The sequence below is a fragment of the Anopheles aquasalis genome, chromosome 3, assembly GCF_943734665.1.
Source record: "Anopheles aquasalis chromosome 3, idAnoAquaMG_Q_19, whole genome shotgun sequence".
NCBI classification, from domain to species: Eukaryota; Metazoa; Arthropoda; class Insecta; order Diptera; family Culicidae; genus Anopheles; species Anopheles aquasalis.
Genome location: NC_064878.1, coordinates 7,819,827 through 7,835,000, shown reverse-complemented (window position 1 = coordinate 7,835,000; position 15,174 = coordinate 7,819,827). Strand labels below are relative to the sequence as shown.

Genomic DNA, 15,174 nt, shown 5'->3' with positions numbered 1-15,174 from the left:
TACCTGGAATAGTAGATCAAACAGGAACGTAAAGCGCATTCGTCGTGTCCTGCCTTCGCTCTCGCTTTCGCTCACTCTCTTTCTCTCTGTCTCTCTCGCGCTCTCTTGGTCTGGCAGGATGGGTTAGGAGAGAAGCGAAACCGTTTCGCACGCTGGTATCTGGTAAAAACCGCACTCCTCGGGTGCAGTAGTATGTCCCCTCACGCACCTAGTGCTAGTCGTTCGCTAGCTCCAACTCGGCCACGGTCCTGCTCCTGCTACGGTGCCCGCTGTGATCACCAGCCCGGAATTACCGCCGCTTGTTAACACTCGGTGGTCACCTAGGTGCACTGCGATCGACATGCGATAGCAACGAGCAACGGTAGCTACGATGCACCACCATAAGCACACTGCAACTGTTGCTACGCTCACTGCGTCGCTGTGGTACCAACAGAGACCACCAGACACCTACTGAGGTCCTTTTCTTCACGTCTCGTGATCACTGACGATGTCCTTCGTGTGTTCGCACAGAACTGAACCGCTTTCGTCGTCGTCGTTTGTTTGTTTGTTTGGTGCACCGTACACAACACTCCAGCACTTTCACATTTACTCTTCCAGCACGGCGCGTTGTATGGCTGCACTCACTGTCCGGACTCTGTTGATAATGCGATGCTCGTCGCTGTCTCTGCTTCTGCTTCTACTGCTCCTCGGACCAAAAAACCAGGGGGAACCTGTAATTAGACGGCCCGGAGGCAAACAGAAAGCAAGTTAAATGAGAATGATCGCTGGAAGGAACGGGGGGAAGGATGGCGGTGTATGGCTTTCGACTTTCGGTAGTGTACCGTGCTGGCCATGGTCATGGTCGCGGATTGCATGCGGTGCAGTGTGACGCACACGAGAACCTGTGTAAGCGCTGACGGTAGAATCCCCGGTCACCGATTCGATTACCGCATCACGCAAGGGAACGCGTGGCGACAGACAGTCCAGTGGCGCGAGAAAGGCGCAAAACAGAACGCAACGCAGACAACAGATTACCTCAGCCACGTGCCAGTAGCATAAAAAAGAGTTAAAAAAAAAACAAATTTATCCTCGGCATAAAACACTTTCTCCAAAATGTACGATGTTTTTGCCAACTTCACGTTTTCAATTTGAGTCCAAGGCCAAGTCGATGGGTGGAATCGGTTGCTTATCCTCGATCCTTTTTTGTCGTTGCTGCCTGGATGATCATAATTCAATTTCCAATTCCGACGACGACCAATATCTCCAGCAAAACAAAGTGCACAATCATACCAAGGCATACGGGGAGGGGATGAGCGTGACACTCCACTCCACAAGCACGCCATCCAACTGGAAGATAATTCCCTGAGAGAAAGGCCAATTGTGGTGTCGAATATGCGTGAGTGAGTGCGACTGTGGAGCGGAGATAAGTAGGCCGCTTCATCAATCGGTGACTGTCGGGGACTGTGCTCTCCGCGTGTATGTCAAGGTTTCATTAAAAGAAGAAGAAGAAAAACAGACGGGAGTACGGGGTGGCCACAGCACACCACACACCCTCTTCTCCCGATCCGGGATTGATTCCCTTGCATCACCAGGCGGCGACGATCATATTGCGTAATATTGCACCGCAGTAGCCGCGAGCGATGCATCGAGATAGTCTATTCCTTGCTCGGTGCAATCGCGATGCGGTTATGGAAACAAATCACTTCTCACACACATACCCGGACGCGATCAGCGCTTATCAAGCAGACACGAAGTGAAGTCGCAACACTTCACGAACCAACCAATCCAGCCTGTGCCAGTGGAGTTCCGGTTCTGGGCACCACCAGCTCGCAGAAAAGGTGAACGAATTCTGCCGCTGCTTTCTAATGCCCTCTTCTCAACGTTTCCCTCTTCTATCTGGCAACGCGAAGAAGCACCTCCCAGAGAACGGAATCGAGAAACAGGAAGGAGGAGGAACAGCAATCGAGAGTTCATCAAACTTTACGTCGCGTCTGCACACCAGGGGAATGGGAGCGCGATCGCGATGGTTGTGCGTACAGCGCACGTCGCAGCGGTCTAACTGTTGTGCTCCGCGTGCTTCTTGGTGTGGTGTGCCCATGTTGCGGCCACGGCCACCAGCAGCAACACGATGAGTCAAGTGGTACAGAGAGCATGAAGAAGCTTGGTTCTGTGTTCTTGCTCTGCTAAGCCGATTACTTTGCCAAAGGTGAAGAGCAAATACGCAGTAGAGGAGAGGATCACGAACAGACAGACATACAGACAAGAGAGCAGAACATACGGAAGCCACAGTACAGGTTGGTAGATTCGCAGTAGCCACAAATATTGACACAGCGCAGCGCACGGGATCCTCAACCTAGATTAGAAGGATTGGAGCGCTCTCTCGATCACAACACACCGCTACTCGGTTCAACTTTGTCCAACTTTCTCCACCCATTAGCCACCCAGTGCAGGGCGTCCCCATAGGGCCCATAAACAAGCGCGGCACGAGCGAATCACCACAACAACAACAACAACAACAACAACAAGAGCAATCATCGGTCAGCCCCGAGTGGCATCGCAAGGACGGAAACACTAACGATCAGCTGCTGCTGCTGCTGCTGCTGTCTGCTGTCTGCTACTATAGTGCCTGCGCCACTAATGTCAAACGGTCAGCATCAGTGTGCCCGTTATGTGCACGCCCGCCGACTGCGACAACGAAATTACGTAGTAATTTGAACGAGATGGCAACGCAGAGCCCGGGAGGGGAGCGGTGTCTGACACAATTTCTTGTTCGACCTACCTCCACCAAAGTCGCCACCGTCGGAGGCAAAAACTGGCTCCACGCGTGCGGAGTGCGCACAACTTAGAAGCGAGTCACTCGCGCCCTCAACACTGGAGACTGGTTTGGGCCTCCGGATCGACCACACAACCAGCGCAGGAGGATCACGCGTTAGAAGAGGCTTGGGGAGGCGGGTGGCGTTGGAATAGACCGATCTCGTACACCATCGAAAACCAGCATCCCCCCACCGCGAAAGAAGCAACCTTCGTGGGCTCAAGGTGGGCTCTGCAGACAAGACAAGGCGCGTGTGTGGCGCAACCAGAGCGATGGCGTGCGAGAGAGCCACTTATACACAATACGGACCGGACCCGGACCGGACCGGAACCTAGGGGAATCTCGGCACAATTCTCTACTGCGAAGACGTGCGAGAACGTCTGCGATCACTCGATACTCCACGACAACTAGAGCGCACGGTGAGTTTGTGAGGCTCGCTGGCGTAGGAACGTAGGAACCCCCCACCTGGAAGACTCTCCCTCCCAGTCTGAAGACGCGAAGCTCGCCAAAACGTTCACCCGCAGAACCAGAACACGGGAACCGCGCTGCAGACTTTTCACTCTGAGAGAGTGAGAGAAGCGAAAGCCAAAGAACTCCACCTTCTCGCCTCGGGAGGATTATTGACCCCAAAAACTGGTGTCTGCGGGGGGATGCGGCCACTGAACTCTCGTCTTTAGCACACAGCTTCTGCCTGCCATGCAGTCACTTCAGCGACTTCGATTCTAATATCTGCAGAAGACAATCCGCCCTTTCTGGTGACATTACCTGGATTTATTTGGAATTATTTGGAACTTTTCGGAGCTGGCAGTATTCCCTTAGTTTTGCAGTATTCCCTTAGATCCATCAGTTCCTTTTCTTCGCTGCAGCTGCAGTACAGCACTTTCAGCTTAGCACAACAACGCAATAAGCGGAAGGCACGTCCGATCTTGTGCGCTCCGCGGCGCTCGCGCTCACACACCACCGAACCGATCAACAACACAACAGCTGTGCTGTGCTGTAGAGAGATCGCCACGATCTACGGGGTTGGGGTTAAGCGTCTATCTTTCTATCTTTGGGGGGGAGTTAATGCGCAAAGGTTTCTCGTCGTTCACTGCATCTTCACACAAACTCACGCACTTCTGTCCCGGAAAAGGATACGAACGAGAAGGATACGATTTTGACGACGCACGAGCGAAACCCCTTTTTCCCGTACGCACGAAATGCTCTCGACGAAATGTTACGATACGGACGCTTTCCGCACATCTGCGTACGGCAACGGCTGTGAAAGATGTGGAAGCTGATCCGTGCGCCCCAACCAGCGGAACCCCACCGCGATGCTGCTACAAACAAAAACAACACCAACACACCGACAAACACGGCGGCCAAAAGGGGTTGTTGTTTATGGACGGGGCCGCGACCACGACCACGACCACGGCAACACAATAATGACGAGCGCGCACTACACAGACCACCAGAGATCGCCAGAGAGACAGACAACGTACCATGCTGTTGCGGCTGCAAGGGACCCCCACAAGTGTTTGTGGAGGGCCCTGCTCTTGGCTGGCCGGCTGTTGCGTAGAGCAGAGCGCGGTGTGAATGCTCGTTCCGTCGATTTCAAACCCCCCCCCCCCCCCCCAGGGGAGGGTAGGCTACTAGCACACCACGGTCGCACACTGGTTCAGAATGGGTGTACTCGCTGGTCAGAAGTGTAGTGCACGATCACACGAGACGATCATACAACATGCGCGATGCGTTCTAGATCGAGAACCCCTTAAAAGGGGCAGCAGAAAAGGGTTCGAAGTACGCAAAAGTGGTGCGACCGACAGTGTTTGATGGCTCTCTTTGTGTTTGCCAACACCTCTCCCCCACATAGTGCCCCCCCGCGTAATGGTAAAAGGTTCCTTCTGATCACCACGACATACACTTGACTGAAGCGGTGACTGAGTGCGACACAAAGGGGGTGTTTTACCGGTGGGAGGCCGCGCGCCAGACACGCTGCTCTACAGATCGTTCACATCGGCCGACGCGACACAAACAAATCGCGAATCCCACCATCACCATCACCAACCAGCCAGACATGCTCAATATCTCTTGCCGTCGCTGAACCGCGTCGCCAACGCTACAAGTGTACCAAGAGACGATGACCACAACCACGACGACGGCGACCACGACGACGACGACAATGTGTGTACATAACACCGCACCACCGTTGCTCTGTAGCGATGATTGGCCTCTTCACAAAGCATCGCCTTGAAGACGAGACACACCAGTTTACAAACAAACGATTAGGGCGTCAAGGTTGAAGAAAGAAGCGCAGCAGAAGCGCAAGATCCCGGAGACGTAGGCAGACGTACTTGCAGGTGTCTTAATCCTGGAAGAGAAGAGCTTGAAAGTCCTTGAATTCGGACGATCAGGGCTAGAACCTGAATGGTGGACTGAATGACGGACGAAGAAAGTTCGCAAGTCGCAAAACACGGATCTAGCTCGTGTGAAAAAGGGGGACCACCATCGATGAGGGGGGGGGGGGGGGGGCAAAAACCACCAACTTCCGTACACAAAAGCGACACACAGATAACGCAGACCTTTTTTCCCCCGTCGCTGATACTGCGCCGCCGATGGCGAGTCGTCTCCTGATAGTCTACCATCATCATCACCACAACAGCTGCTTATCAGTTGAGGGGAGGTGAGCCCGTGTGATGCTCTAGATTTGCGTGCTGGCCCTGTTTACCTCCTGGTTTTTTTTTTTGCGACAACAACAACCACCACACTCGAGAGAGGAAGAGAGCGACCCACGATCTGCCTGCGCGACAATGCGCGTTTGTTTACAAGCTATGGCGTTGCAATTTCTTGGCGACCACGCGCGTGCGTACGGTCCCCGCAGATCAAGCGATCCGATGAAGAGGAAGCGAGCTGCAGCAGTGGCCGGGTCCGGAAGAGTGGCCATTAGCACGCGGCGTAACCACAGGTCAATGACGACGCTGTTGTTGGTGGTGATGATGCCAAAAAGCTACTCCGAACAGCAAAAAAAAAAGGTTACAGCTGCACTCACAGCTGCCTTCGTGCGAGAGAGGGAGAGAGAGAGGACGACACAAGACGCTTTCACGAAAACATATGTTCGGTTTCAGGGGGAGGGCGAGTGCACATGGTTGCCCGGCAGCTGCAGCAGCAGTTGGCCTTGACTTGATAGCACGCCAGCAGCTAGCAGCTACACGCGTTCAACATCAGCTGGCGGGCAGATAGGGCAGCTTCTCGTTCGCTCACTCACTAGCGTACGATCGAGGACGGTGTCGCGGTTATTGAGGACGACCTTTCACGGTATGCAGCTTTCAGACACAGCACTGGGCCATGTTTGGTCGGCAAAGGGAATTTTAGTGTATGGTCACACCGGGAAAGGAGATGTGTTTCAATCCACCGGCCACCCTTCCGTTGGTCCGTGGCCCTTTAGAATGCTTTAGAATTGCCCTCACAGGGGCGCATTCTAAACCTCACACACCTCACCGGCTTGAATTTCAAATCTACGTCGTCACTCCGTCGTTATCCGTTCGGTTAGATTACCATACGAACGCGTGTGCGCTCACTGGACCCCGGTTGGGTTTTGCCTTTTGCGTGGCACAAAACAATGACCCGGGTGGGGCGGCGTGGCTGGTCAACAACGCCTTGCGCTTGACGCGCTCTTGACACGCAACTACTCCGAACCGAGACCGTGACCGATGTTTGCAGCGCACCAGGTCAGCTCACTTTCACTGTGGAGCGGAGTGGAGCGCGAAGGGAAAATACAAAACACCTAGTGAGTGCGTATTGGAAGCAAACAATTTGATCCAAAAAGCGCACCAAAAAGGTGACCGAGCTAAAGGATTGAGCCAAGATCGGGGCACACACATGATGACACACTGACCTTAATATGCTAGGAAGTCCGGCAAAAGCAAAGTCGAACCACAAACCGGAAACAATCCGAACTGCTTGGCGATGGATGACACTTGCAGGGGGGAGGCGGACACGCGGCGTTGTGTTTATTGCCGTTTGTTGCTTTGCTTTGCTGGCGAAATGCGGGGAATGTCATAAAACGGAAAGGGGGGACCCGGAACGGTACGGGTTAATGATGGTCATAAACTAATTTGTGGTGTTGGTACTGGGGCATTCCCGGCCAGCCACGCGGTGATGCATTCCCGTATGTTTGCCTGCATTGCACAGACATTTCAGACCGCCCAGTGGGCGATACTTTGTTAAATTAGAACCAGAACCAGAGGGTAGTGATTTTCTTTAGGGATTAAAAGGGAATGAAATTGAATAACATTTAATTGTATTGTTGGATTTTATCACCAGCTTCAACAGTTTGACGCTGTTTTCATCAAGTTTAACTACGCTCCATTCTAATGTAAGTATAACGCAGATGTTAGCGTGGTAACTAGATTTCCAGCTAATCTCTCGAAGGCCACCGTTCGAATCTTGACCTCTCTGTGCACACTTCCTTCTTTGTAAAATATGCTAATCATATTCTCGACATTTTCTCGGGGCTCATCTGTCAACATATGGCGCACTAAGAGCGCGCGCGATGTTCCCTCGCTACTTATGCGATAACCCCATGTATAGAACGATGAGGGGACACAAAAGCGACCAAAAACCGACGCAATCCTCTCGATAGTGAGGTAGAACGCCCTCACAAAAAAAAACCAAAACAAAAACAATGCCCCCTCCCCCCCTCACCAAACACATTTGTTTACAAAATGCTCACTCGAATTCGGTTTGGTTTCGGTCTTTGATTTGCTTTTATTTTTGGCTGCGCCACCACCACCACGCTCTCGGCGTCACTGCGCTGCTGCAGCTGAGGCTGAGGAAGATCCCCCTTGAGAAGGGTGGGGAGGAGGGCAGATAATGGCATTGGCCCACTACGCCCGTTTTGTGTTTACGTTTGGCGTGTTTTGACCCCGCTCCCGTCCTCCACGCGTGCTTCGTTCCACGCTACAGTGGACGCCGCGTTGGTCTATGGCGCTTTTGGCGCTTAATTCACTTACCGCGCTCGTGTGGCTGTGTGCATATCTACGACCCGTTCGGATGATCCACTTTGCGGTGTCGTGGTTCCCCCCCCCCGGGGGGTGGAAGGCTTTTAATTACTTTTCTTTTCGTTTTCGCTACCATTTCTGGCTTCCATTTCCGTCGTCGTTACAAGGTTTCCCCCGCCGTTTTTTGGGTGACGTCTTTGGCTTCCAATTTAGCGTTCCCCCTTCTCCCCCGGTTCCCGAATTAACTTATCTACTAGGAAGCTCTTCTAATTACCCAACAAACCAGTGTCCCAGAGTTCGCTAATTGTATCTCTGATATATTCCACCCCCAACGGCGGCGGGGGGGAAACGGATGCGAATTAGAGAAAGTGGCAGCTGATCGACGTTGTCAGATGCAAACAAGACCAAAACCCAAGCGAGCACCGCAACATCGCGCGTCCCAAACCGGATCCGTTGCTATTTCTGGCCACTTTTGGCTCGAACCCGTCCGCGCTGGCGTCTCGACCGAATGCAAACCCTAGGGACCTTGGCCAATATTACGGAAGTGGCGATCTCCGAAGCGTGCTCCGATTGTGACAGCGCCAGCAACAGCAGCAACAGCGTTGAAAGCGTCGATCGGTGTGGTTTCTGCTCTATAACATTTCCTCGTGGATTATAAATATCCACGTGGCGCACACATGGCCACAGGGATGGATGTTTTTTAAGGGAAAATAGTTATGTAACGCTCGCTACGGTTCGATTTGCGCGCTCTGCCCAGCGCAATCCCGCAGGTGGTGTCGCAACCGCGACCTTTTCGTGGTGAATGTTTTCGTGTTAGATGCTTCACATTTCTATTAATACCATCATTCCTGGCCGTGCCTTTTCGAATCACCTCCCCCCAAAAAAAAATGGATGTCCAGTGAGCACCCGCTAACCAACCCGAATGGTGAAGGAAACTATTTTCCAATTTTATTTTTTATTTATAAAAAAAAACCGTTTCACCTAATTATGCGCTACAGGGCAATCGGTGCTCTTCGATGGGCTCCCTTTTCGAAGCAACTCATCTATTTGCCTTAGGCTTCTAATAACAGCTCTGTGGAAGAGGCATCTAACTGTTCTACTCTTGCTCCGTACTAGCATTGGAACACAGTGCGTTTGTGGTTCTTGGGATCCCCTTTCCTTCCCGCTCGACCACAACCCCTCCTCGGCCAGCAAAAGGAGGTGTAATCAGACAACTGCCAGAAATGTGGTAATTAAACTCATCACCGCACGAGCGACTCCCACGAGAACACTCGACACGCGTACCCATATCAACGAGTTTTGCAATAATGTGTTCGGTCGAGGTTTTGTGTTGCATTCGAGAGAACACGAAAAGTCGTGGGAGGACGAGTGTCAAGCCACACGAGCGGTCTTTGAGTGACATGATTCGATTCACTTCTACCTTCTTGGAACTGTGGAATCAATCAGTTAGTGGAAACACTTGCCACAAGAAGAAGTCAATGGTCTTCTAGTTAAACATTTACAATGGGGAAATCAGGGCCATCCGTATGCCACAGATGGCAACAGATGGCAACAGAATACCTTGCCCTGACTCCTGGTTGGATTCTGCACCGTGGAGCACCGTGAGAAACATTATTGTGTCCCAGAATTGAAGCACTTTCGATCGATACCAATTATCCAGCTTTCAGCTTTGCTGGCTGTGAAGTTACCTCCTTTTCTACTCACTCTTCTTGGCCTGCGGTGTCCAATTTGTATAAACGAAGCACATCATGGAATTGGAGAAGGAATGTGCCGTAGTGTTGGGAGCACAGAACCACCTTTTGGGGCAGAAACCGAAGACAAATTTGTGGTTAAAACACCGCTTAGTTTTTCCTCGCAGTAAGCAGTGCTATGGGCTGTCTCGACGAACGAAAAGGACCTCCCGAAAGCTCACCATCGAACCGATTGCAGCAGCAGACACAGAACAGTCGCCTTTATGTGTCGGCGTGTGGGCAAAGTTTTGGTTTGTGGTTTTGCGCAGCGCAACGACTCCGGCCTCCACCCTTGTTCTTTAGGAAGTGTTGGAGTGTCGGAGCACCAGTCACCTAAGAACCGAAATATTCCAACACAAGTTACGGTGGCCATACGGGATCTCGTGCGCCATTTAGCCATCTAACGCTTAACCGCAACCCGAGGGGCGTCACATGGAGTCTTGTTTGGAGCAATTTCCATCCCCCTGGGTTCCCTCTTCTCACGGCATTCACCACGTGGCAGTTCTCGCGTTGCAGCTCAATTAATTGAAGCAATTCCCATTGCCTGGACCGACCGACCGGCCGACCGACCAGCAGCATAGTACGCGCCCTGCCTTAACCACACAAAATTGGGCAACATGTAAACATACGATTTAATTTTAGAACATAAACCCCACCAGCATCACCACCAGGTTAGGTATGGTTCGTCCGTGGATCTCGCTTTCGGCAAAGGGCGAGAAGCGTTGAGCCGGAATACAACTATTTGGGAAAGCAACCAGCGCAAATCGCGTCGGCGCCGGACTCGGACGTCGGAAAAAAGGGCCTGAGAAGACGCTTTATTGTGCAACATAAAAACCCAGCTCCCCGGGCCCGTGGTTCGGGTGTTCTGTTATGTTGCAATAACGCCCCTTGCGCCGTGTGCTCCATCCATGCATGCTGGAGTGCTGCTGCACTGGGTCTTGTGGGTGTGGAGAGCTCCACCTTTCGGTCCGCTTTCAAGGCGTGTGCGCGCGCGGAAGTGACGAAAAGTGGGCCAAATGCGTGGGGTGGTCCGCTAGACACGAGGAGCGGGTGGTAATCTGGCACAGTTCTAGTTTTTAGTGCTCCGGCTTCGGCGCACAAACTCACCGATGAACTGGTGAGCCAAGGCAAGAAGATCCACTTCCACTGGAACACCACATATTGACCCTGGGAGTAGACAGATAGCCTTCTATATAGAGATATTTGGATGTTCCGGGGTTTTGGGTGCCATTTCGATGGGGATTGCAAATAGTTCGCTGGATTAATCGCAGAAAGTTACTCGCTACCGGTTGTCAGCTGACTCAGCACATGCTAGCTCAGAAGCCGTAAGCTGCGATCGTCCAACAAGCTTAAACTGCAACTGGGTAATGCAAATGCCAAAACGACCACGACAACGGCGGCGCCATGTTGCGATTCGATCAAACTCAACATAAATCCCCGCTTATTCGCCCACCGCCGCTCGTCGAGTGCCCCAATTAGGGTCGCGACCACTGAACCCCCAACTGTGAAGCTTAGCGGATGAGGGGAGATAGTTGGTTGGAAATATTCTAGCCGCGCTACCGCGTACCCCACGGCCGACGCAAGATATGGCGCAACTAAGTCGCGCGGTGAATGCCGGTCACACTTTCGCAGTTCGCTTCCAAATTGCAGCTGTAAACTGAAGGGGTTTCGAACGCCATGGTGGCGCAAGCAAGTGAATGTTTGTTAGATTTATCGTGAGGATTTCAGGAACCGGTTCCGACGGGCGGCACAGCGTTCTATGCGTCTGGACAGTCTCCTTCTTCTACTGGAACCTAGTTTGTGGTCGTGAGAAAAGTAGAGAGGTGTAGTGACCACCACTAACGACGTTATGTTAATCCACTCAGACTCATTCGATCCAGGTCATTTAGTTGTAAAATGATTGTAGCCAGCAACACTTTTGGACCCTCTCAAAAGGCGTAACAGATTATTGAATCGTGTATCGTGTTAGAACAAGCACCGTTCAACCAATCATCCCTTGAAATTTGAAACCACCTTTCGACGTCGACTTTAGGCCAAGGACCATCAAGGCTAAAACAATGCAAAGCCAAATGCTCGCACCGAGCACCCATGCCGTGCCATGCCATACCGTAATTCGCAATTATGATCGCTATCCGACCTCTAATCCAAAGCACCCCATCGATGATCGGTGGTCAAGTACGTCATGCGTACACTCTCGCGCGTACTGCATAACTCCATAACTTCAAAACGGCTCAATCTTCACGAACAATCTGTACCATTTGCGTGCCTACGCACGCACGGACGGACGCCCGCACGCTCGAAGGCCCTTTACCGAGCGAGAAGAAGGCCATCGAAGGTTGGGTCCCTCTTTACGACCTACGACACCCGCGCAATCAACCGTAAACGGTGCAACCCGTCTCTCTAGAGGCGTCGATGAATCTATATAACCGCGTGAGTAGTGGGCCAAAGTGTGGAAACACTTACCACGGGCCACGTACCCGCGGTCGCGAGACGGAATTGTAAACTTAATGTACCGTAGCAACAGCACGCCTAGCAGGACCGTAATTACAGGTTAAGTGAAGAGAGGGAGAGGGAGGGAGCGGTGCACGGTACCGCAAATTATTAAAACTTTGAAAACGATGGATGGATGGATAGCTTGCGAGAGCGTGCCCTCCACTAGTATTGCGTGATGTGTGGAAACGGGTCGACTGGAAGACATAAATCTTGCGCCTTTTTCGTACTAGATGTTGATTGATGATAAGCTGCCCGCTCGGGAAAAGTGGGCCCAGAAGACGATGGTGTTGTAACTCTAGTCCTCTGTTATCTGAGGATTAGTGCGCGGCGAACACGAACAGCGATGTTCTTTGCTGGACCGGAACAGGAACAGGAAGTTTGATTTGAGAAGCTACATTATGACTGTAATTTGGTTCTCCAAGTGAAATGAGCAGCGATTAACTTTTTAAGGGTGGATGTGACCTTGAAGGTGTTCATGAAAACGGTGTTCGTGTTCGCCAAATTAGAATTCGATGTCCCAAAATGTGAAAGAAGAAAATGTAGGTCGGCCCTCTGTGACCTTCTCCTTGAACACTCCTTGACAGTACCTTCCGTGCATTCGATCCTAATTGGAAAGATATTTCTATTCCAAGGTGTCACTCCGCCAACACACGTTCGTCCAAAAAGTTACCTTGAGCTCAAAAATAAACTTCCGAAAGCTTAGCGCTTCTTCGTTCAGTACTTCCGATTTTTTGCGATGACAGAATGAGTTGACAGGCGTGAACAAGGAAGACAAGGACGGTAAAATCAGGATTTTGTTTCTCCCAGAACACCATAGAGAGAAGCAGAAGTTGGCGCCCAACGATCGACCCTTCAAAAGCTAATCTTTTTGCTCCGCCGCGCCAAAAGTCCGGAGATCAACGAACCGCGAGAATGTGCACGGTCAGCAACCGGCAGCGTCTCGTGGCCAGGCCACTTCCGACCAGAATGGGGGGGGGCGCGTTTTGTGGAACAATCAGTTTCTCATTAACGGGATACTTTCGTGCGCTTTCGTGCGGGGCGTGATCGTGGAGTTCTGTAGCCCGTCGACCAATCGGATCGAACGGAACGGCCCCTACTAGCACACAGGCCAGGCTGTCCGAAAGGCTCTGACGCGAATCCCGTGCACACTGTACCAGGGAGGTTTATTGTTCGAAAATTGATTGAAATTTTTAATTTTATTGCCCTCTCCAGGCAGCTGAGTCGAGGAACTTTGTCGGAAGTTGTCGGCCCCCGGGAGTGCCAAGAGAACCGCGAACCGACAGCTCAAGTTTAATGGTCAGCGGGCTGCGCTGCTGTAAACTCTGATGGCCGGCCGGCAGCGCGTGATGTTGGTTTTTCTCCTTTATCTTCGGTGGTTTTCTCGCCACGCCACACCGGTTGCCTAGCGAATCGAGTGTAAATGGGCGCGTTTATGGACGTCCGGATATATAGATATGTTACCAATCCCGTTACGGGTTGATGGAAGGGTTCAACCGACCGAACGATGGGGCCCCTCTTTTGGTGGGTTCGATAACATGAAGCCAATAGCGAAGAAAAGACGCTTTTGTGGCGCATTCTGCACGAGTAGCCAGTCAATGTATAGGAAAAGCACAAAAAGGTGAGTGAAAGTCGGCAGATTGTTGATCTTATGCTGGACCAAGTTCTACACCCAATACCCACAACGCCCAATACCCACAACGCCCAATACCCACAACCGGGCAGATAAGGAAATTGAATTAAAAAATATCAATCACCATGATGGCGTCACGATCGAAGATGAAAAGGCAAAGTGTGTTCGTTGTGGTCGGTTATGTCATGAGCTCAAGAACAGTAGACACAACCGAGAACTATTTATAGCACAAAACAATACGCAATAGAAGCCAACCAGGACACGCCCGGGAGGTGTCGTCGGAGCGTCTATGTGTTAGCTAATTTCATCTAGAACACACCGTACAAGCCATCCACCGATGGAACAAACAAACGAACGCCACAAACTCGACACCGGGACTCCTCAAAAGTGCATCCCATATAATCCAATTATGGTTGTCCGGACCACGGCCAATGGCCCGATGCCGGTCAACTTCCTTCAGGAACACACCACCCAGGACCAGGACCGAGTCGGAAACAAAGTATTTCACAGCAACAACAAGCAACGGACCGACCGGAACCTGCCGTGGCATAATTTAAATGTTGTTGAAAGTTCAATCTGCACCGGTACCGTACAAGAGCAACCATCGGACTAAGGCACGAAGAAGCACACCGTTGATGGAAAAGGGCGCCTGCCTGTCACGTGTTTCTCTACGGCTCAGCGTTAAGCGCCACAAAGCGCATTCCTCCTTCTCCTCGGCCGCGGAGGAGGCCGCATTCGTCTGATACGCCGACACCAAAAAGGTTTGAAATCGAAACCGGGTTGCAGTAGTGCTGCTGGCTACTTTGGCGTGTCCGGGTCATGGACGTTTGGCGTCCTGCTTTTGCCTGGTCGCGAGCATCGCACGAGGAACGCGGAACGAGGCCAAACAAATTAAGCGAAGAAGGAACAGCCTTTTGGAGCGACTGAGTGCACTCTGTCGTGATTTTCCCACCACCAACAGCTTCACATTACGATCCGCCACGATGACAGCTTTTCAGAGGTAGCTAGCTAGTAAATGGCATTCGGGGCGTAAATCAGGCTGTGTAATTATTTAATTTAAGTAACGAAAGAGACAAAATCTCTAGCATAAAGCAATGACCTGCAGGTCCTGGTACGTTTCGTAAATCATTCCTGTTCCAGATCATAGACTCATCTAAAATGCTTCTGGATCTAGAGAGCATGACGTGCCCATAGATTTAATGATCCCAATCACGTAATTCCCAGTGCACAAACAACACGGAATTCAATATTAAACCAGGCTCGAGTTGATTTGTTTCCTTTCGGCGGACACATTCTGCATAAACTATTTCATTATCGAAATCGGCCACATTCGGGCAAACACATTCGGCTCGCGATTTCGGCTCAGTGTTCCGGCGTGTGTCACGTAGTGATCTGAGATGAAATAACAACTCACCCACAACCGATGCCAGCCTGTACCGAGAGAGAGAGAGTGAGGAGAGGACCGGTATTATCAGCCTAACAACGCAGAAATGAAAACATCGGATAAAAAAGGACCCCGACGTCGACGGGGCCGATACGGGTTCCGGTGTG

The 15,174-nt window shown here is 51.6% G+C and overlaps 1 protein-coding gene across 4 annotated transcripts in view; it reads right to left on the bottom strand.

Annotated features, from left to right (window-relative positions):
• Positions 1-15,174, bottom strand: part of LOC126574561 (protein yippee-like) — a 77,447-nt gene that overhangs the window by 6,895 nt on the left and 55,378 nt on the right. For 2 of the 4 annotated variants that reach the window (XM_050234828.1, XM_050234827.1), the window contains one exon: positions 4-710. In XM_050234828.1, the coding sequence (XP_050090785.1) occupies positions 4-39 (36 nt within the window). In that variant the 5' untranslated portion in view covers positions 40-710. Of the gene's footprint in view, positions 1-3; positions 711-3,556; positions 4,056-4,272; positions 4,291-15,174 lie in introns of those variants that run through there. The other 2 variants (XM_050234829.1, XM_050234826.1) reach the window with 2 other exon arrangements.